The sequence below is a fragment of the Ceraceosorus guamensis genome (genome assembly GCF_003144195.1).
Source record: "Ceraceosorus guamensis strain MCA 4658 unplaced genomic scaffold IE81scaffold_7, whole genome shotgun sequence".
NCBI classification, from domain to species: domain Eukaryota; kingdom Fungi; phylum Basidiomycota; class Exobasidiomycetes; order Ceraceosorales; family Ceraceosoraceae; genus Ceraceosorus; species Ceraceosorus guamensis.
This window is the reverse complement of record NW_020290002.1, coordinates 233,113-251,654: the sequence shown is the minus strand read 5'-3', so window position 1 is coordinate 251,654 and position 18,542 is coordinate 233,113. Positions and strand designations below refer to the sequence as shown.

The window sequence follows — 18,542 nt, the reverse complement described above, 5'->3', positions numbered from 1 at the left end:
GCCTTGCGCACCTTCCCGAGACGGGCTCACTGTATCCAATATATGGGCACGCGAAACGGGGCCATCGATCGCACGGAAACACCCACACTTCGCTTCGTACGAATCACGTCATCTAGGCAAATCGCTTCAGAACGAATGCCAGTGCGAGAGCACGATTGCAAGCTCTTGATGGGTCCCGCTGCGAGCAAGCCGTCCTTGTACATGAATCCCCACACCAATGACCGCTAGTCGAGAGCCAAGGCAGCTTCTTTGGCGTGAGACAGGATGTCAAGAGTTCGCCGCGATGGCTGACCGAGAAGTCAAGAGTGCAACTGACGAGAGTCGGGAGCGCTGCCTTCGATCAAGTGGACACGGGTCACGTGTTCTGGCGCAGAGTGTCCTCAGATGTGCAAAAGGTCCGACTGATGTAGCTGGGAGGCAATGGTAAAATTTGCCGTCAGAGAGGCTGTGATGTCCGGCAAGGTACCCTTTGTGTGCGTTTAGAGTCTGCAATCCAAATCGACGATGATGGGCCTGCAACCGGGGTTGAAAACACAGCGATGAGCTTACGTGGTTGAAAGTCAGCAGCAGCGATGGGACCACCTACTGATGCTGGACTTGATACTTGACTAGGCGAGTGGTCATCCAGAAGCGGCAGAGGATCAGCAACGCGCTACATCCAGTTCAATCGTGTCGCGTCACTCACACGTCTGATGTGCTTGGGATCGCGCGGCGTCCATATCAGCCACGGCGGCATTGATGAACAGAGTGTTTGGTGCATGTCTATCGTGATGGGGTCGATGAATCTCCCTAGGCCACTGTTCACGGAACACACCTCGCGCCTCTGCGCCACGCAATTGTCACGTAAGCTCGAGATACCTACCTAACGATGGGGATGGCTGTGATGCAGACAATTGCTCACCGTGAATGTGCCCAAAAGCATGGATCCTGGGACTTAACTCGCCAGCAGTCAATTTCCGCGTGAGCTCTTCGCATCCCACGTGTGACCGTCCATACCTGATGACATCTAGGTCACCAAAGCCATGGGGCGGCCCATGTGTCAAGAGCAAGTCGACGTCTGTTGGTACATTCGCATAAAGCACTGTTGGAGGCCGGAGAGTGCGTGAGAGCAGTCAGCCTCCCTGTAGACCTATCCAAGCTGGAGCATCATAGCCGCCCCGACAGCTCACTTTTTGCCTGCCATCAATCCGCATGAAGGGGGACGAGATGTTTCAGTCGCTGGTTGATCCTGCGTCATGTCAAGGTTGTTCACGACCCGACGCGCAACTCACCTGCGCTCCTCGCTCGTGATTCCAAGCCCAGCCTCCAAATTTGGGTGTCCACTGCTCGAAAAGACGGTAGGGACGGCATAAAGGCTCAAGTCAATCTGTGCTCCCCATAGCTTTCGCTAGGGCTCACCACCCTCGCTGCTCACCGGACTTCCATAAACGTTCCACACTCTATCTCGTACACCCTCTCTCGCAATCGAAAAGCTATACCTCTCATCTTCCAGATACACGAAGCCATCCGATCTCTTTTCGCGCAGCAGCTCGGAGACGCGCGCGGTGTTTGCTTGAGGCTCGTTGAACTGCCTGTGTATCGACCTGCCTTTCCGATCATACCTTTCGGGAGTGTCGGCAAAGATTCTCGAGCATAAGTCAAGCTCTTGGGGGACCAAGTAGCGCTCGCTATATCTTTCGCAACCTTGGTGCGTGTTGCCCACTTACCAGCCCGTCTTGTTATCGGCGGCGAAATCGTGATTGCCAGCGATGGCTATCTTTGTTTGGTGTGGGTGCGATCTGAGGCACGAGCACATATATGCGATGTGCCGGCGTCAGCTAGCGCTCACCGTTTCAAGCTCGCTTCCAATCGGGCCCGCTCAAGTCCGCGTTCCACCCACCTGAACCAATCAAGAAAGCGCTCAAAGGAGTGCTGCGTGCCTATGTCTGTCAGATCGCCGCAATGCAGGAGCACGTCCTGCAGGTTGTGGGAGGTGAAGGTGCGTCAGATACTCGATCTTCAGATCAACGACTGGAATAGCTGCGGTACTGACTCCGTCGGGAACCTCTGGCTCAGTGCTGTGAGTATCTGATAGAATGACGAAGCGGGCGTGGGATGGGCTGGCCAAGGGGGGAGGAGCATGCACATCGTATTGCAGATGCACCACATCCGTGCCGAATGATTGCGGGGCTGCTCGAAGCATCATTTCCGGAATGAGGCGAAGGGCATTGCGACGAGTCAGCCCATCTTGCTCAGGTGCGCTTCCTCGCGGCGTCCAGATCGTGACGAGACGCACGAGGAGCGCAGAGACTCACGTGCTTCCCATCTAGCGCTGCTGGAGCGGCTCATGACGAACGCGAATGACGTCTTGGATGGCGGTATGCCTCGTCGCATGCAAAGAGCATCCAGAATGATCGTCGGGCAATTCCGAATTATCTTGGTGGGTATCGCACGCTTCTCGACGGGACAGAGCGTTTTGGTGGTCTTGCGACGGACTTTGACTCTCGATACAGATGGGCGATTTCGAGTGTCCGTGTGCCTTTTGATCCAATCTGGGCTGCCCCTTTGGCTGAAACCGTATTGGTAGTAGTAGTGATGCTCTGCAGCTCAAAATGCGCTTCCGCTCCCACGGTCTGGGTCGCACCGTGCTCTGTCTGCTGCTCGTTCGTGTGTGCTTCTCCTGTCTGGAATAGACACCGCCTGTGCGCTGATTCGGATGCTGCTGCGCAACAGACTCTAGGCTAGGTGATCCCTTATCGCCTGTGATGTGGTCCGGGTCACATGGTGCAGCTGATGAAGGACCATGCAGACTCTCTTCTGACTCATGAATGTTGGATCACTTGCATTTGGAAACATCACTCGATCGTGATTCACGACCATCGATGCTCAGCCGACCTCCACACCACATACAGTCACGTTGAACGAGAAGGCCTGAGGCACCGTGCGCAGCCGAATTCAGATACACAACCTTGAATCAAGATTCGTGCATGATTCGTGATTCGTGATTCAACATCTGAATGGGCGTGCGTCACGCGTGCTAAAATCAAGAATAAATAAGCGCGGGCGTGCAAATCACGCTCACGTGATATGGCGTTGTGGTGATCAGAAAAGCGCGCGGCGCGAAACGCGTGGTGTTGATCTCTCTAACGCGCCCGCGCGCCGGCTTGCTTGCCGCCATGGATGGGCATCCTCAACGGCATCGCGCTCCATCCCACACAACTTCCACTACTCCATCCTTTTCATTTTCAAGCTCATCTTTCATTCGTCGCCCGACACGCCCTGGGCTTCCTCAACCCAGCAGCAGCCAGAGCTTGGTGTCGACCTCACATTCTAATCTTGCCATTATGGCCCAACGAAGACCCGCACCGAGCGGCGTGGGCTTTCCCTCTTCCATGTCTCGCCAGGGACTCGCTTCGAGCACATCTAGCGGTCAATCAAAACCACCGACCTCTCGCAATCCTTCCCAAGCTGGCCCTTCCCGAGGCGGCTCGGCAGTGACAGGGTCCGCATCCTCGGCAACGATGCCAGCCAGCTCAGAAAGCAGATCAAGGGCTGCTAGTCTAGCACCCGGCGCTGTAAATCAAGGAGCGATGGGCAGACGCAGAGATGAGGAGGAATCCTCAAACATACAGGTGGTCGTGCGAGTGAGGTGAGTCGTAGTTGCTCTGCCCGCAGGTGTGCCGAGCCTGGTCCCTCGCACTGCGGCTGACGGCGCAATCTGATCCCTGCGCATTGGCATCAGAGGACGTGCACCTGGTGATGCAGCGCCAAAGGACTCGATCCTCGCCACCGAAGGACCTCGCTGCCAATCCATCTCGGTCGCTCTGGACTCGCAAGTACCTCAATCCATTTCTTCACTGCCTGTCGATCCGCTCGCCGAACCTTTGGCCATGCGAGAGAAGACGTACGATTTCGATCACGTCTTTGGTCCAGAGGCCGATCAGGGTATGGTGTACCAGAATGTCGTGGGCCCGATTTTGGATGAGGTGTTGTCTGGCTACAATTGCACCATCTTTGCATATGGTCAGACTGGCACCGGAAAGACGTGAGTTGTGGGTGCTGAGATGTGCGCGAGCGGAAAGTTTTGCTCAGTGTATGCGCTCTTTCTCCACGTCAAGCCACACTATGGAGGGCGACTTGACCTCTCAAATGGGCACATACTCGACAGAAGCTGGTATCATTCCTCGCACGCTCTATCGACTCTTTCACACGCTCGAGCTACAACGCAACGAGTACAGCGTTCATGCAACCTTTATGGAGCTGTACAACGAGAAGCTGCGCGACCTCTTGTCCAGCGATGCTCCCGTTTCCCTGGAGGGCAACAAGGATGCGGGTCTGAAGATGTACGAAACTGAGAACGACAAAGCTCGAAGTGGCGTCTTCATCGAAGGTATGAGCGATTCACCCGTGGTCGATGCCGAAGCGGGACTGAAGCTTTTGCAAAAAGGAAGTCAGAAGCGTCAGATCGCAGCTACAAGATGCAACGAGCAGTCGAGGTGAGTACGGCACGGCCCTGTCGCCCCACCTCTGCTCGAGCCATCCTATTCACGCTTGACATACTGCATCTCCCGCAGCCGCTCGCATTCCATCTTCACACTGACCGTGCATATCAAGGAAACGACGCCCAAAGGTGAAGACGTGATGCGGACGGGCAAGCTGAACCTCGTAGACTTGGCCGGCTCGGAGAACATTGGTCGAAGTGGAGCGCAAAATAATCGCGCTCGAGAAGCGGGCATGATCAATCAGAGTCTGTTGACGCTCGGCAGAGTCATCAATGCGCTGGTGGAGAAGACGCAGCATGTGCCTTACAGAGAGTCGAAGTTGACTCGCATCCTCAAGGAATCTCTTGGAGGTCGCACAAAGACTTGCATTATTGCCACAGTCTCGACGGAGCGCTCCAACGTTGAAGAGACGCTGTCAACATTGGACTACGCTCTGCGTGCCAAGTCCATCAGGAACAAGCCAGAGATGAACAGGCGCATGACCCGGGCAGGTCTGATCAAAGACTATGTGCAGGAGATCTCGGTGCTCAAGAGGGATCTGGTCGCTGCGCGCGAAAAGGAAGGCTTCTACCTGAGCAACGAGAGCTACAAAGCAATGAACGACGAGCTGGACGTCAAAAAGGCCGAGACGGACGATCTGCGCAGGGAGAGAGAAGTGGAGCAGAGCAGAATGGAAAGCTTGAGAGAGCAGCTCTCGCAGAACATGCAGCTGCTCGTCAAGAGGGATGGAGAGACGAAAGCTGCGAAAGCTGATTTTGCCGCTCAGTCTGCGGAACTGGAACGCACCCTCAAGCAGGTCGACGAGCTTGTCAGAGCAGAGGACGAGGAACGAACGCTCAAAGAGGCTTATGCTAGAAGCGAGCGCAAACTTCATGAGGCCGCGTCTGGTTTGAATCACCTGCTCGGTGAGAGCACGGCGGACGTGAACGGTCTGTTTGCCAAGATAGGTGAGTGGCGCTTTCGGAGCACAAAAGCCCAAGAGCCTAGGACGAATATTGATGCTAGATGTTCCGCTGGACTTTCCCAGAGCGCAAAGAAGGCGTGGAACAAGCGAATCGTGCCCTGCTCGACCAACATCAAGGCTCGCTAGCAAAGCTGGCAGATGCAGTCCAAGCGCGCGTCTCCGAGTATCGACAGCATCATGATCAATCAACTCAGCGTTTGGTGCTCGAGCTGGAAGGCTTCGTGTCGAGGCAGGGGAAGACGGTCGGGACCACTGCTGCTCATGTCGATCAGCGCATTGAAGCTTTGGCTTCTGCTGCTGCCGCTCTCCGCGATCAGCAAGGAGCTTCGCAGACGGTCATTGGCGAGATTACGCAGGAGATCGAGGCGACCCGGCAAGCACTGAAGCAAGCTGCCGAGACGAATGTTGTTGCGCTAAAAGAGCGGGCAGCCGAGCTGTCGCAGCATATTGTGGACGGCCAGGCCGCAGCTTTTGAAAAGGTCCGATCTAGCTTGACTGGTATGTCTCAGATCGCCGGCGACATGTTCATCGCGGCCAGAGAGCATAACGTTGCTCATTCGGAACAAATCAGCAAGCTGCGGTCTCATGCAGAAGACAGGGCTGAGTATGAGGCGCAGTGCCTCAAGGATCAGAACGCCCGACTGGCAAGCATGCTCGACGAGGCGACGCTTGCAATGGACCAGATGAAAGCGGGGCTCATCACAAATGTGACACAATGGCTCGAGCAGGCCACAGCGAAGCACAAGACGAGCCTGACGAAGAGCACGGAGCGCGCTCAAGATGAGAGCCGGCAGCTAGAGCAGTCGAGGGCGGCATACTTTTCAGAGCACGATCAACATTTGCGAGACTTCGTCGAAGCAGGCAACTCGCATGTCGGATTCCTGACCGATCAGGAGAAGACTTCGAGAAAGTTGTTCAAGAAAGGCACCAGCTTTTTGGACAGGGGGATCAAGAGCACCGAGGATGGCCTTTCTACCATGCAGTCTGAGCTTGGCGAAGGCTTTGACGCACACATTGCTAGCCTGGATGAGAAATCGGGAGTGCTCAACAGCGCAGCTGATCAATGTGAGGTGCCTGTCCCGAGGCATACCTTGCGATATTATTGCTGACCACTGTCGCTTTGGTGCTTCATACTTGGCAGTACGGGAGCAAGCAGAGTCTTCTTGTGTTGCCCAGCAGAATGGCCTCCAACAGCTCGCAGACGATGTCGCAACGTCTTACCGCGGCATGCAAAGTACGCTGCAGGACTCATTGCATGACACCACGCAGACGTCTGGTAACACAATGGAAAGCGTGAGCCCGACTCTTGTATCCTCTAGTGGAACGCGTCAGCTGAGACTGACACAGCAAGCGCGCTTTTCTCCCAGCTCAATGCAGCTCAGACCGCCCAGCGCAATTATACTGCCAAGGTGGACGAGAATCTTTCAAGCATGCGCTCAGAAGTCTCCTCTTTGCTCGACCGGGCAGCTACGGATGTGCCGACTGGCGCCACGCCTCAAAAACGTGACTGGCCAGCCACAAAGGACTGGAAGCTGGTGCCGACCAACCGAGGCAAAGCGCTGGTGCAACACCGTCAGCGCGTCGAAGCCGCGGAGCATGAGGGCGTCACGTCGCTCTCGATCGTCTACTCCGAGAGCGAAGCGGGAGGTAGCACCTTGAATGAGCAGGACGAGGGCGATGACATGGAAGGGGACAATTCGATCATTGCGGACATGAGAGGTCAAGACAGCGACGAGACGTTGCGACCTGTCCGGAAGACCAGGACATCGCAAGCTTCGCGAGGAAGCAACGGCAGTCAGGCATCTGCATCGTCGGCCGCGATGACCCGCAAGACTTCCGATCGCGAGGCGCCGTCAGCTCGGACTTCTGTGGTATCTGCCTCTGCGGATCAGCCCTCGGTCACCACACGGGGCGTGCTGCGAACCGTGAATGCCAATGCGAATGCCCAGCCGCAAACGGGTGCGGCACCTACCAAGCCAGACGTCATCAAAGAGCTGACCAAAAGACCTGCAAGCGTCGCTCAATCTCGGCCGAAGCGAGTCAGGCAATAGACCCACCCCCCATTGGCATTCGAATCTTCTTGCCTCTTCGGACTCTTTCGCAGATCCACATACTTTCCCCCCTGCCCTTTTCCCTCTTGACCCCGGACAAAGCTTGCGTGGAGAAGACGCTCAGCGCGAATACCTCTGGTGTGCTTGGAATCTCGATATCCTTTAGCGCTTCATACTTGACAAATGCCGAAGGCAAAGTCTGAGAGCAGCGCGTGCGCAGCCGGTCCCAGTCACTTTGGTTCGTCTCTTCCACTCAACATGACGTCGTCTCGCTGGGCCACGAACGCGGGGTTGAAGTGCGGCAAGATCCGATTGCAGTTGGAGCAAAAGGAGGGACAAAAGAAGGTTCTTTCGATGGCGGCGAGAGCGCAGAGGTGCAGCGACCAGAGGTGGCTTGCCAAGGGGAATGGGAACATGCGTGGGAACCGCACAGATTTCACGAATGAGGGTGAAGGGAGCGTGGAGCAATGCTGCGATGCTGCGCGATCTATGCCAGTCGCCAATTGGCTCCGAGCTGGGAAGATCCGATATTTGGCATGGGAAAGGAAAGGTGGGGAGATAAACAGAGAAAGAGAGAGCGTGTGTGTGAATGGGTGACTGTCGAGCCGCTTCCCTTTGATGTAGCGGACCTGAGGCTCTTTGAAAGAATCAGCCGCGGATGTGAATCGTAGACGTGCCGCGATTGAAACGCGAAGGACAGGCCATAGGTGACGCGTTCGAACAGGTGGGTAATGTGAGGGCATGATGAAGGACGCTTCATCCCTCAATTGCGCGAAGAAGAGATGACGGAAGCCCAACCAGGTCTGAAGCGCGCAAAGAATGAGGTCAAAGTCAAGCGAAGTTCATCAGCAGCGTGATTCAGAAGGGGACAACAGCGCGCGGGCCTATACTCACTCGTACTCGTCGTCGCTGGCATCCAAGTCTGCCGCAGTGAGCATCACGCCAGGCGGAGGTCTTCTAAGTTTCTGACTTTTGCTCCTTCCGAGGTTGATAGCATCTCTGGCTCTCTGTGCCGTTTCGACCGAATTGCCATTCGACAAATCAGGTCCGCTCTCGGTCGTCGGGAAGTTGCCCAGCGTGGCGCTGCGTTTCGGCCCAGCATTCGCTGCCGAAGCTTTGAACGCGTTCATTTCTCTCTCTGAGCTGCGCACTGTATTTGTGGCATCTCTAGAAGTGGGCGCATCGCCTGCAACTTTCGCCGTAGTGGGGCTTGCACCTTCGACCTTTCCGCCCGGGCTCGCGCTGTATGTGGCGTTGCCTTCTCGATAAGCTGCGACAGCATTGGCGTCGTACCCAAGCACCTTGACGCCAGCCTCCGAGGCGGTGCTGGACGAACTGTACCTCTTTGCCGCATCGTCAGAGGGGACCAGCAACTCTGGTCCCTGCACCTCATGAGCTTTTGGGTCCGTCGGATCGACTCTGCCCGAGCTGGTCCTCTCCACCTGCGCTCGCGCAGGCAAGTCGGATCCTAATAAAGCGGGTTTACCTGCGGAAGGCGGGGACCTGACAAAGGCATCGGTGGGCGAATTGGATCTGCTGTCCACCTCGTCAGACGATGATTCGTGCAGCGCTAATCGGCCAATGGCGGATGCTCCACCATCGTCGCTCGCCTCACTGCGAGCAGCAACGCTTGCTGCGCGGCGCGAAGCCCCCAAGTGCTCTGAATCGTCCAGCTGCCGCCGTAGCGCCGCCATTTTTGTCGGAGATGCATTGGCTACTTCGATCTCGATGTCCGAATTTGCGCTCGTGCTTCCAGTAGTTGGCGGAGTGGGCAAGGTGGTTGGAGGATCTGGCAATCTGGGCATCTGGTGGGTAAACAGCGTGAAGTGAGAGTGTTCAGCATTAGCGAGCTTGCACGCCGTGGTGCTACCGCTTTCGCTTACGTTTCCGTTCGTCTTGGCTGGCGTTCCAAAGACGTCTGCGCTGCTAGTCTTGCTTCCCGCAGCGGACAAGCTACCGGGCTCGGTGGTGGGAGTATCAGGCAGATCTCTCAACGAGTGATTCGCGCTGCTCGGAGCGAAAGATGGTGGCTTCAACGGGCTCTTGGGAGGTTCCGGCTCGGTGCTCTCGCTAGCTGACCTTCGAAGGCTTGAAGATCTGGCTAATCCTGCACTCGCAGCGTCCAGCTGGGCCGTGCTGAAAGCGGATAGTCTACGGCTGGTAGGTGGTTTATCCCGAGCTGGCGAGCCCGCTGCGCTGCCTGCACCAGATAGCGGAGAAGGGCTGCGAGCCTTGCTTAGGCGCGCATCTTCGTCCAATTCTAGGAAAGCATCTTTGCCCACTCCCGGCATGCGTGGCTGATCGCTAAAGTCTCGAGCTGCAAGAGATGCCAAGCAGTACGAGATCGTCAATTCGCCGCATCGGTCACAAAGATCTTCTGGCCACTCCTCAAAGCAACGCGTTCCTGCACACGAGCCACATGATCCTCAAACGCATACATCTGCACTGCTCGAGCAGACGCATTCACCCTCCGCACACATTTCGCCTCCATCTCCCCGGACTGGCGAAGCAATACTCACATCTTCCCCAAGCCCCTCCAGTCATCTGAGGTCGAGGTCCGGGCCCACTAGCGCCAGTGTACTGCGGTTTGACCTGTCCATCAGCCCAAGGGCCACCTCTATTGTTGCCCAACCAAGCGCCGCCTGTGAGCTGAGGTCTGAGCACGCCTTCACCCCAAGCACCGCTACCGCCCCCCTGGTACGGTTTCAGAGCGCCTTGTCCTGCTCCAGGTGCGGGTGCAGGCGCACCAAAGCTGCTCCTGGGTATCAACGGCTTTTCACCAGTCGTTTCCACACCTGCTTGAAATCGAGCTATGCGATCCTGAACGCTTCGAGCATTGCTCCCGACGCTGCTGCTGCCACCACCACCCGAAACTGAACGTGAGCCGGGTACAGTCAAGGAAGAACCCGAGGGTGTTCGTACGCCCATAGTACTCGAAGCTGGCCCTGAGGAGCTTGAAGATGATGCGTTGGTGTTTGGCGAGCCATCGGACGCTTTGCGCTGCAAGGCTGCGATACGCTCCGACAACTTTTGTCCACCCGTTGGCAGATTTCGCTTGGAAGGATCCGACCTGAGACGAGGCGTGAAGGAAGGTGGGCGTGGGGCAGATCAGTCAGGTCAGCAGTCGACATCATACCGGTACAGCTCGCTTTGTACCCAAGAGAGTGTCCACTGCTCGACTGCACTCACATGACTGGATGTGTAAAAGTAGCCAAGTGAGCTGAAGCGGGTTGGCGCTGCGAGGTCACCAAAGCAACAATGATGGATGGAATGAACCCGATCGATGGAAGTGGGCCCGGTGCCGGGACGGCTGTCGCTACACGGAGTCCGAAAGAGGGTCTCAAGAGCGGTGCTCAGGTTGTTGCGAGTGCTGCCAATGCTCAGCCCACAAAGCGAGGGTGGGGGGCGACTGCTGAGGCGAGAAGGAACCTGCACGCGGCCCGATCCTTTGCTCTAATTTTGAGCGTCGCGCCCCTTTGCGCGTTATGGAAACGTTTGTAAATGCGGCAATAGCGGGTGCTCGGGCCGTAAGACAAAAGTCAAGATGAAGCTGAGTAGGTTCGAGTCGGAAGGAAAGGGGAGCAAAGGATGCTCTGCGGGCCGACTTTGGGTAAGCTCCGAGATGAGAAGAGCTTGGTGCAGTAACTTTGGCCAAGCGAGGAGGCCGTCGGTGAAATCGTCGTGATGAATTGCGACCGGGTCGAGTTCGAGAGGGCTGCGGCCGATGTGCTGAACGGTATCCGAAGCTGTGTTGTGTGCGAGACGACGATCGACCGCGAAAAGGGAGATGATGACCACCGAATAGACGCTTGATGGGTGCACGAATGTATGCGGGTGCAGGCACGCCTACGCCGTGGCTGGCTAGAAGCTGATGTTACGGTGTGTGGTGTGTGAATGTGAATTCGTGAATGTGAGTGTGAGTTGCTGTGCCCTCACCTCGACTCGGCGCTGCGCGCGTGTTTGACTTGCATGCAAGCGAGCAAACGCACAGACTCCCGCGACGTCGCCTCTTCATGGCGTCCAGCAGCACCAGCTGCTTGCTGATGATGCCTGCTGCCTGATGCCGCCATCGCGCCCTCGTCCTGGTCAAGCACTCGCATGCGCATGCGCATGCACTCACGACTCGACTTGACGACAATCAGCGACTCGTGCGCGCGCGTGTCTGCTGTGCGCCTATACTCAGACTCTTGACTGTACGCACCGGTTTCGTCGCGCGGTACGCGTTACCGTCATGTGTGCTGCTGCTGCTGCTGGATGCTGCTGCTTCTTGTGGTGCATGCATGAGCGGCGTAGGTAGGTACACTCATGACTTGTACAGCAGTGGGCACGCCCCACGCAAGTAGCCTTGTGCCTTCCTTCAGCTTGGCGCGGGAGGCGGCGCGGTTCAGTCGCAGTGACGAGGTGTGACGAGTTCCTTCTTTCGTGCGAATCTGCACTCAAACTCATATACACGCATGCACTTGACGCCCTCATCGTGAGTCGTGACTCTTACAACTGTCGCGAATTCGCCGCTTTCCTGCGATGAGCACGAGCCATGCAGCAAGCATATGGCTTGCGTGCGTGCGTGCATTCCCCGGCCGCCGTAGCCAGAAGAGTCTCGAGAGCCTTGCACGGCACGTATACATCACAGCATGTGCTGGGCAGCAGGCATCACATATATACGCGCGTGGCGAATGCACACGCCTCCTCCGTGGTCCCCCGTCGTGCACGAACCTTCTCATTCACTCTCGGCATGACGCTCTTCACCGCCGCGCTCGCCCGTTTGCATATATATGCAGCTGCTGCTGTACACCACGTGATGCGCGTACGCGAATTGTAGATAGTCACGAGTCGTGAGTGACATGCACAAGAGACTATCACATCCGCACGGCAAAATCGCCGCCGCGGCACAGCCGGACTTATACCGCATCGCCGCCGCGGCGTCTCGCCCACGCTGTTGCATGGCCGTGTGGGGTGCAAGGCTTATTGACTCGACTCCTTCTTCTAGAGCTTCTGGCTGACCGTCAGCCACGGGATCGTTCGAATCTGAACCTTGCGACTTGTCATGTCAGTATAGTAGTAGTGCCGCAGAGAAGTCTCGGTCTTCCAAACACTTCTCCCTCTTTCTCTATAATCTCGCACACTCTTTCGTTCCCTGTAAGCATTTGAACTCCGCCTCTTTCGAATTCGCCATGTCTGCAACAGCTCCATTCAGCTTTCCCTCTCGCCGATCTACGGTGCACAGCGTCAGGGGCATCGTCTCCTCTTCGCAGCCTCTAGCATCTTCAGCAGGCATAGCGATACTAGAACAAGGAGGAAACGCAGCCGATGCCGCCGTAGCCGTCGCTGCAGCTCTAAACGTGACGGAGCCCGTATCTACGGGCATAGGAGGGGACGCATTCTGTCTGTATTGGGATGCCAAGCTGCAAAGAGTCAGGGGCATCAATGGGAGCGGAAGGAGTGGAAGCGGAGTGACGTTGGAGAAGCTGACGAGCAAAGGGCAGGCGCAGGCGCAGGCTAGGCATGCCGGATCGCTGGATTGCGATGGACCGCACGAGCTTGGCAGTCAATTGCCATTCGATAGCGTTCATGCCGTCACTGTGCCTGGCGCTGCTGCTGCTTGGTGCGACACTGTGCGTCTGCTGGGATCAGGCAAAGTGACGCTGAGACAGGTGTTGGCGCCGGCTATCAGGTTGGCAGAGGATGGCGTGCCCATCTGCGCACAGACGGCTCACGATTGGGCGCGCGGCGAGGCGTTGCTGAAAAAGGCGTCTGCCAATGCAAAGGAGATGCTGCACGCCGTCAGCGGTGCTGCGCCCAAAGAAGGCGAGATTATGCGCTATCCCGGCCTTGCGCAGACGTTCCGACTGCTGGCAGAGAAGGGCAAGGATGGGTTTTACAAGGGTCGCGTGGCGGAAGAGATTGTCAAGGTGGTCAGTGCAAGAGGCGGTCACCTGACCCTTGAGGATGTGGCGCATCACGGCGAGCAAGGCAGCGAAGAGGTGCAGCCCATCTCTTACAATTACAAGAGCGGTGCTGCATGCGCTGGAAGCAGCAGCAGCAGCAGCAGCAGCGAGGCAGCAGTCAGGCTGTACGAGTGTCCACCCAACGGACAAGGATTGGTGGCGCTCCAAGCCCTGTGCATCCTCGACGAGCTGCAAGCATCGGGCAAGATCCAAGCACTGCTGTCCATGCAGCACAACTCTGCAGACTACCTCCACGCACTCGTGGCCGCGCTTAGGCTCGCCTTCGCAGACGCCACCGCCTTTGTCGCTGATCCCGCTCACGATGTACAAGGCGCAGAGAGGGTGGAGAAGATGTTGAGCAACGAGTACGCCAAGCAGAGAGCTGCGCTGTTTGAAAGTGACAGCATCCAATCCTTCAAGAATGGCAATCCCACCAGCAGCACCGATACGGTCTACTTTAGCGTCGTCGATCAACAAGGCAATGCTTGTTCCTTTATCAATTCCAACTGTGAGCGCATCTCCTTTCGCAGCTCCTGACTCGCTCCCGCTGATTCCCCTCCCCCTCACGGATGCTCGCTAGATGCCGGCTTTGGTAGCGCTATCATTCCAGCTGGGTGTGGTTTCACGCTGCAGAATAGAGGAGCAGGCTTTGTCCTGGAAGAAGGACACTTGAATTGCGTCGCACCGCGCAAGAGACCATACCACACCATCATTCCCGCCATGGCGACGCACCTAGTGCCGGACGGTAAGGGCGGTCACAAGGAAGACGTCTTACTCTGCTACGGCGTGATGGGTGAGTCTACCATGTGCCGGTGTAGGCCTTCTCGTTGATCTATTTGCAACCTGCCTGACGCCGTATCTCGCTTTTCACGACGAAAGGTGGATATATGCAGCCTCAAGGACACGTCCAAGTGCTCCTCAACATCCTCAGAGGCATGTCTCCCCAAGCCTCTCTCGACGCTCCTCGCTTCGTCATCGGTGCAGGCACACCCGATCAAGGCGACATTTTCTCCCAAGTATTTTTGGAGCAAGGTATACCGCAAGAGGTGGCTGCAGAATTGAAGAGACGAGGACATGATGTCAAGATCGTCGAGGGATGGGAGAGCAGAAAACAATTCGGAAAAGGTCAGGTGATTAGGAGGTTGGACTTTGGAGATGGCGCAAAAGGCTGGGCAGCTGGAAGCGATCCTAGAGGTGATGGAGCGGCTATACCTCAAACTTGAAGCAGACGCCATCTCGTGCCCTCTCCCCGCCCAATGTCGGAATAGCTTGGCATGCGCAAGTGGTGCAGTGATGCCAACGATTGGCTTGGCAGATTCTCTCACGTTGATGCTCCTAACGAGGTTGTCTTGCCATAGCGAGGCGACCAAGGGTCTTGCAGCTTGCATCCGTCCTCGTGCGCACCCTCAAGCCTTCGCGAAAGCGACGGAAAGGTACGAATATCGATTATTTCTGTCTGCGCAGCGCGTGATTCCTCTGTTCAAGCTCTTCGAGCAATGCTACTCACCGGCTTTGTTCTGACAGCTCGAGGCGGTATCGAGCAAGGATCAGCTTTCATCACCTTGCTCATTCCTGGCCTTCGACTTCAGAAGGTTTCTAGCCGGTCATCTGCTAATGCTTGGGCACCTGCGCGTCGAGCCCATCGCTCTCTTCTTGATTCGTGTCGATCGCTCTTCGACCTTTATTGGCCCAAGTGCTGATTAGCAAGACGGACGCAAAAGCAAGTATGGCCAAAATATGGTAAAGCATACTTTTTCCGCGATTGCGATTGAGATAGAGTGGAGAGAGTGAGAGGATCGCTTGGAGTATGGAGGAAAGCCGATGCTTGCCGAGTATGCATAGATGGACGTGCTGAGACAGGTACTGGAGCAGGCGTCCAGCTGAAGTGCTCTGAATTGGCGTTGCCATTCAAGTATCGTGGTTGGGAAAGGTAAAGAAGATGGGTGAGGAGAGATAGTGAAGTACATGGTGTGCGTTGCCGATTGCCAGCACCTGTGCTGAGATTCGCTATCCACCACGCTCCAGTACACCACGTTTGCCGCCTATACCTCGGGTCCACATGCATTCGGTCCGCAACCCAGCCAAGCACGCTTTGTGGCGCGCAATTGTAAAATGTGGCGTCCATCCTCCACGAAGACTAGCCACACACTGCGAAGCGGCGTTTCTTTGACCGGGCTGATAGGAAGAGATCAGGACGAAATCATAAGAAGGCATCGCATTGAGAGTGCTTCCTCACAAGCTCGCTTCTGCGTGGAAGCCTCCAGTAGTTCTGAGGCTTGCAGGGGAGCTTTGTTAGGGTGAGGACGATAGCGATGCGCTGTCTAGGTGCCGTGTTAGATGTTGGGAGTGGATGCTTATAGCGGTGTGGCATAAAACCCATCAAGTCTCTCGCGAACGCGACTCGCAAGTCGCAGATGCGATAGTGGGTCGTGCAGTAGGGGTTGGAAAATTACAGGTGCTGAAGAGTATGCCGAACGGCTACATTGCAAGGGGCGAGGTGTGACTGAATGCTGGTGGCGTGAGACTGGGATTCGAAGAGGTGATGAGAAGAGAGAGGGAAGCAAAGATATGCTGGGAGCGGGGGCCGGGTATGAGCGGTGAGGGACAGCTCAGAGGCTGACATTCCACTTCCACCTGCCCTCTCGATGACCTTCTGACGTGTCGCTAAGCATGATGTCGCGCCTCTTGGAGACGTAAACAGTCAAGTCTGTAACGCGCTGGCGCAGTGCCGGTATAGTGTCCTTCTCGATGGGTTTCTCGAGCTCTCCGCTGAGCTCTTCCACAGCCCTCTCTAAATCTCGCTGATTGTCTTCGAAGAGCTCCGTCATGTTGTCCTTCTCTAAATAGTAAGCCATCGCGTAGGTCCATTTGAGTGTCATGCGGCACTCGCTTAGAGTGTCCACTGCTTTCTTCAGGAACTGCACTTCAATCCAGGTCAAATCCGAGGTGAGTTGCATCTCCTCCATCTTCTTTTCCGTGCGACCATACAAATCTTGATCCAGTCGTGCAGATTGCTCATGATTGGCGAAACGGTTGAAGTACTGAATGCATCGTGCAACGAGACTCGAGGTAAGTATGGTACGAAGCTTTGACTATGCGCTCTACTCACGTGCAAATACCTGGCCAACGATGCTCGAGATTTTGCCTGGTCAAATCTTGCATCTTGACCGCTCTTTTCGTCGAAACGGTTGCAATTGTACCAAGAATTCCCATGCTCTGACCACGGGCCCGAGCAAATCCAACACCACTCGTGCTTGCACTTTTTACAGGTCATGTGGTTGCACCCTCCGTTCTTCTCAATCGTGCTATCACATTTGGGGCACTCCTTCGTGTTCGCAGAGATCCAGTTGGCGGTCTCTGAATCATCCTCGCATTTTCTCGACCAAAGCCTCGTGATTGGGCAAATGGCGGGCGCGTGAGACGCCAAACCGCATCCGAAGCAGAAGACATTGCCGCATTCGCAGGTGACTGTTGGAATCACCGTTCGCAAAGCCTTCGCTGGTACATGACATTCGATGGCATTCTCGCAATTTGGCGCGGGACACCATCGCATGATGGCGCTGTCGTCTACGTAGGTTCGATTGAGCAGCCTCTTGTATCTGCGCACACGACTGCATGTTAGTAGCACGTCTCGCCACTTTGAGGCTCAGAAATCAGCTTCAGCTCACCTTTCGTAGACATCTGGCTCGGCGACGAGTCCGACCGAGTTCTCATCGACAATAAGTGCGCATTTTTCTTGCAAGCACTGCACTCGCCTGCTCTCTCCTTCGCCCCCGATCTTCTGCGTCAAGTAGCTCGCGTAGCAGTCCGTGCAAAAGCGGTGGCCGCAGCTGAGCGCGAGCGTACTCATCGTTCCCCCTGGCATGTCCTCGCTCGACAGGAAACAGACCTCACAAGTGAAGTCCTTCCGTGGAGAGATGCGTGATGAGGATCCTTCGGCAGTCAAGATCCCCGCAGCAGACGCGACCGTGTCTGGATCATCCATGTAGCGTTCGATGAGCCTTTCCTTGTTCCAAGAAAAGTGTCGGAGCAAGATCGCCGCATCGGTAGTCTGTGCGCGCAGGAAAGGTGATCAGTCAAGCTTGACCAGCATGTACCTCTTAGCCATTGGAAAGCGAGCAGATTCAGAGAGGCCTCCCACTCTGACAGCATCATTGCTGGCTGCCTTTTCGCAAACAATCACTCACCTTGATGGCGAACATGTTCTCAATCTGCGTGATCTCCTTCTCTTGTGCTGTCACAATGGCCTTCGGCGACCGGCACCAACTTTCGACCTCCCCGCGTTTATTAGCTCCGCTCTGAGAGCCAGGTCCAATAAAAGAGTCCCCCATCACGTCCATTTCGCCATCTACATCGCCCTCGTCCACGTCTTCAGCTTCAGTGTCCAAATCTCCTTCAGAGCCTACATCGGATCCAGATCCCAGGTCCGACATGAAAGCTGTGTCATCCATGGCGCCTTCGTCATAGTCACCGAGCGAGGAGAGAGAGTCCTCATCCATGCTGTCTTCCACGTAGCTCTGTGATCACGAGAGGAGAAGGTCAGTTGCGCGCCCCCGACACGCCTAATTCCTGACATAGCGGAAGGAATCGCTGCTTGCGGGCCCAGCAACATGGTAGCACTCCAGATCAGCCCACTTACCTCTACTACGGGAGCGTCTGGCGGCGGCATGTTCCACCTCTGAAGTGAAGTGGCGGCTCAGAAAGACGAGTAAAACACGTGTGATCTTGATTGCTGGCGGCGGTCACAGGTATGCTCGGCGAATCTAGGAATGTCGTTTCGCGATGGGGGATGCAGCTCTCTATTTGTCTATGCTCTGGCTAGATGTTGAAGGATGAATGGTAATGCTATGGGGCACTTGGAGTAGCTCGCACTCGGCGCAAAGGTCAAGAGTCTTGCGACGTATTGATGGGAGGTGATGGTGGCGAAGAGCTTGATCTGATCGATGCATTCTTGATTCTCGATTCGAGATCTCATCGCAAGCATCTTTCACTCGCCGGCTCAGCATCACCGTGCAGCTGAAGCGCGCACACGCGTGCTCGTGTGGCGCAGCGGCCCTCGCCGCGCGCGTAGGCCGCCGTCAGAGTGCACCGCATGCTGCAT

The 18,542-nt window shown here is 56.1% G+C and overlaps 8 protein-coding genes across 8 annotated transcripts; 3 read left to right on the top strand and 5 right to left on the bottom strand.

Moving 5' to 3' along the window:
- Positions 1-479: 479 nt before the first annotated feature.
- Positions 480-2,185, bottom strand: IE81DRAFT_345090 (Metallo-dependent phosphatase; the record flags this gene model as incomplete). Its single annotated transcript, XM_025515878.1, has 10 exons — positions 480-513; positions 587-608; positions 686-823; positions 902-1,081; positions 1,170-1,176; positions 1,272-1,322; positions 1,415-1,601; positions 1,707-1,778; positions 1,880-1,956; positions 2,033-2,185. 10 exons carry the CDS (start codon positions 2,183-2,185, stop codon positions 480-482), a joined length of 921 nt encoding a protein of 306 aa, XP_025372192.1.
- Positions 2,186-2,283: 98 nt separating this feature from the next.
- IE81DRAFT_226346 (hypothetical protein) lies at positions 2,284-2,663 on the top strand. Its single transcript, XM_025511093.1, has one exon. It carries the CDS (start codon positions 2,327-2,329, stop codon positions 2,564-2,566), a length of 240 nt encoding a protein of 79 aa, XP_025372191.1. The 5' UTR covers positions 2,284-2,326; the 3' UTR covers positions 2,567-2,663.
- Positions 2,664-3,869: 1,206 nt separating this feature from the next.
- Positions 3,870-7,496, top strand: IE81DRAFT_286271 (kinesin-domain-containing protein; the record flags this gene model as incomplete). The annotated part of the gene is made up of 6 exons (XM_025511666.1): positions 3,870-4,024; positions 4,098-4,475; positions 4,554-5,428; positions 5,509-6,510; positions 6,587-6,721; positions 6,793-7,496. The coding sequence occupies 6 exons, from the start codon at positions 3,870-3,872 to the stop codon at positions 7,494-7,496; spliced, it is 3,249 nt and encodes a 1,082-aa protein (XP_025372190.1).
- Positions 7,497-7,611: 115 nt separating this feature from the next.
- Positions 7,612-8,647, bottom strand: IE81DRAFT_226266 (hypothetical protein). Its single transcript, XM_025511092.1, has 2 exons — positions 8,391-8,647; positions 7,612-8,299 (listed from the first exon to the last, which is right to left on the bottom strand). The coding sequence occupies exon 2, from the start codon at positions 8,237-8,239 to the stop codon at positions 7,727-7,729; it is 513 nt and encodes a 170-aa protein (XP_025372189.1). The 5' UTR covers positions 8,240-8,299; positions 8,391-8,647; the 3' UTR covers positions 7,612-7,726.
- Positions 8,177-11,057, bottom strand: IE81DRAFT_226173 (hypothetical protein). The gene is made up of 5 exons (XM_025511091.1): positions 10,686-11,057; positions 10,016-10,566; positions 9,380-9,813; positions 8,391-9,301; positions 8,177-8,299 (listed from the first exon to the last, which is right to left on the bottom strand). Coding segments are annotated over exons 1-5 (1,938 nt in total). The 5' UTR covers positions 10,688-11,057; the 3' UTR covers positions 8,177-8,259.
- On the bottom strand, positions 10,862-11,593 carry IE81DRAFT_226011 (hypothetical protein). The gene is made up of 2 exons (XM_025511089.1): positions 11,433-11,593; positions 10,862-11,364 (listed from the first exon to the last, which is right to left on the bottom strand). Exons 1-2 carry the CDS (start codon positions 11,509-11,511, stop codon positions 11,036-11,038), a joined length of 408 nt encoding a protein of 135 aa, XP_025372187.1. The 5' UTR covers positions 11,512-11,593; the 3' UTR covers positions 10,862-11,035.
- Positions 11,594-12,197: 604 nt separating this feature from the next.
- On the top strand, positions 12,198-14,948 carry IE81DRAFT_336409 (gamma-glutamyltranspeptidase). Its single transcript, XM_025515477.1, has 3 exons — positions 12,198-13,949; positions 14,022-14,234; positions 14,321-14,948. Exons 1-3 carry the CDS (start codon positions 12,668-12,670, stop codon positions 14,662-14,664), a joined length of 1,839 nt encoding a protein of 612 aa, XP_025372186.1. The 5' UTR covers positions 12,198-12,667; the 3' UTR covers positions 14,665-14,948.
- A 693-nt stretch (positions 14,949-15,641) lies between these two features.
- Positions 15,642-18,228, bottom strand: IE81DRAFT_226040 (hypothetical protein). Its single transcript, XM_025511090.1, has 5 exons — positions 18,081-18,228; positions 17,629-17,958; positions 17,110-17,492; positions 16,551-17,040; positions 15,642-16,482 (listed from the first exon to the last, which is right to left on the bottom strand). Exons 1-5 carry the CDS (start codon positions 18,108-18,110, stop codon positions 16,051-16,053), a joined length of 1,665 nt encoding a protein of 554 aa, XP_025372185.1. The 5' UTR covers positions 18,111-18,228; the 3' UTR covers positions 15,642-16,050.
- Between the last annotated feature and the right edge of the window lie 314 nt (positions 18,229-18,542).

Coding starts and splice junctions, on each gene's coding strand:
- IE81DRAFT_226173 (XM_025511091.1), bottom strand. Junction 9,302..9,379: donor CAGCCAAGACGAACGGAAAC/GTAAGCGAAAGC, acceptor TTTACCCACCAG/ATGCCCAGATTGCCAGATCC. Junction 8,300..8,390: donor GCCAGCGACGACGAGTACGA/GTGAGTATAGGC, acceptor TGCGCGCTTCAG/ACCTGGTTGGGCTTCCGTCA.
- IE81DRAFT_226040 (XM_025511090.1), bottom strand. CDS start 18,110: ATGCCGCCGCCAGACGCTCCCGTAGTAGAG. Junction 17,041..17,109: donor GAGCCAGATGTCTACGAAAG/GTGAGCTGAAGC, acceptor TCGTGTGCGCAG/ATACAAGAGGCTGCTCAATC. Junction 16,483..16,550: donor CGTTGGCCAGGTATTTGCAC/GTGAGTAGAGCG, acceptor CGATGCATTCAG/TACTTCAACCGTTTCGCCAA.
- IE81DRAFT_226346 (XM_025511093.1), top strand. CDS start 2,327: ATGACGAACGCGAATGACGTCTTGGATGGCGGTATGCCTCGTCGCATG.
- IE81DRAFT_226266 (XM_025511092.1), bottom strand. CDS start 8,239: ATGCCCTCACATTACCCACCTGTTCGAACGCGTCACCTATGGCCTGTC.
- IE81DRAFT_336409 (XM_025515477.1), top strand. CDS start 12,668: ATGTCTGCAACAGCTCCATTCAGCTTTCCCTCTCGCCGATCTACGGTG. Junction 13,950..14,021: donor TTCCTTTATCAATTCCAACT/GTGAGCGCATCT, acceptor GATGCTCGCTAG/ATGCCGGCTTTGGTAGCGCT. Junction 14,235..14,320: donor ACTCTGCTACGGCGTGATGG/GTGAGTCTACCA, acceptor TCACGACGAAAG/GTGGATATATGCAGCCTCAA.
- IE81DRAFT_226011 (XM_025511089.1), bottom strand. CDS start 11,511: ATGAAGAGGCGACGTCGCGGGAGTCTGTGCGTTTGCTCGCTTGCATGC. Junction 11,365..11,432: donor GCGCGCAGCGCCGAGTCGAG/GTGAGGGCACAG, acceptor CCGTAACATCAG/CTTCTAGCCAGCCACGGCGT.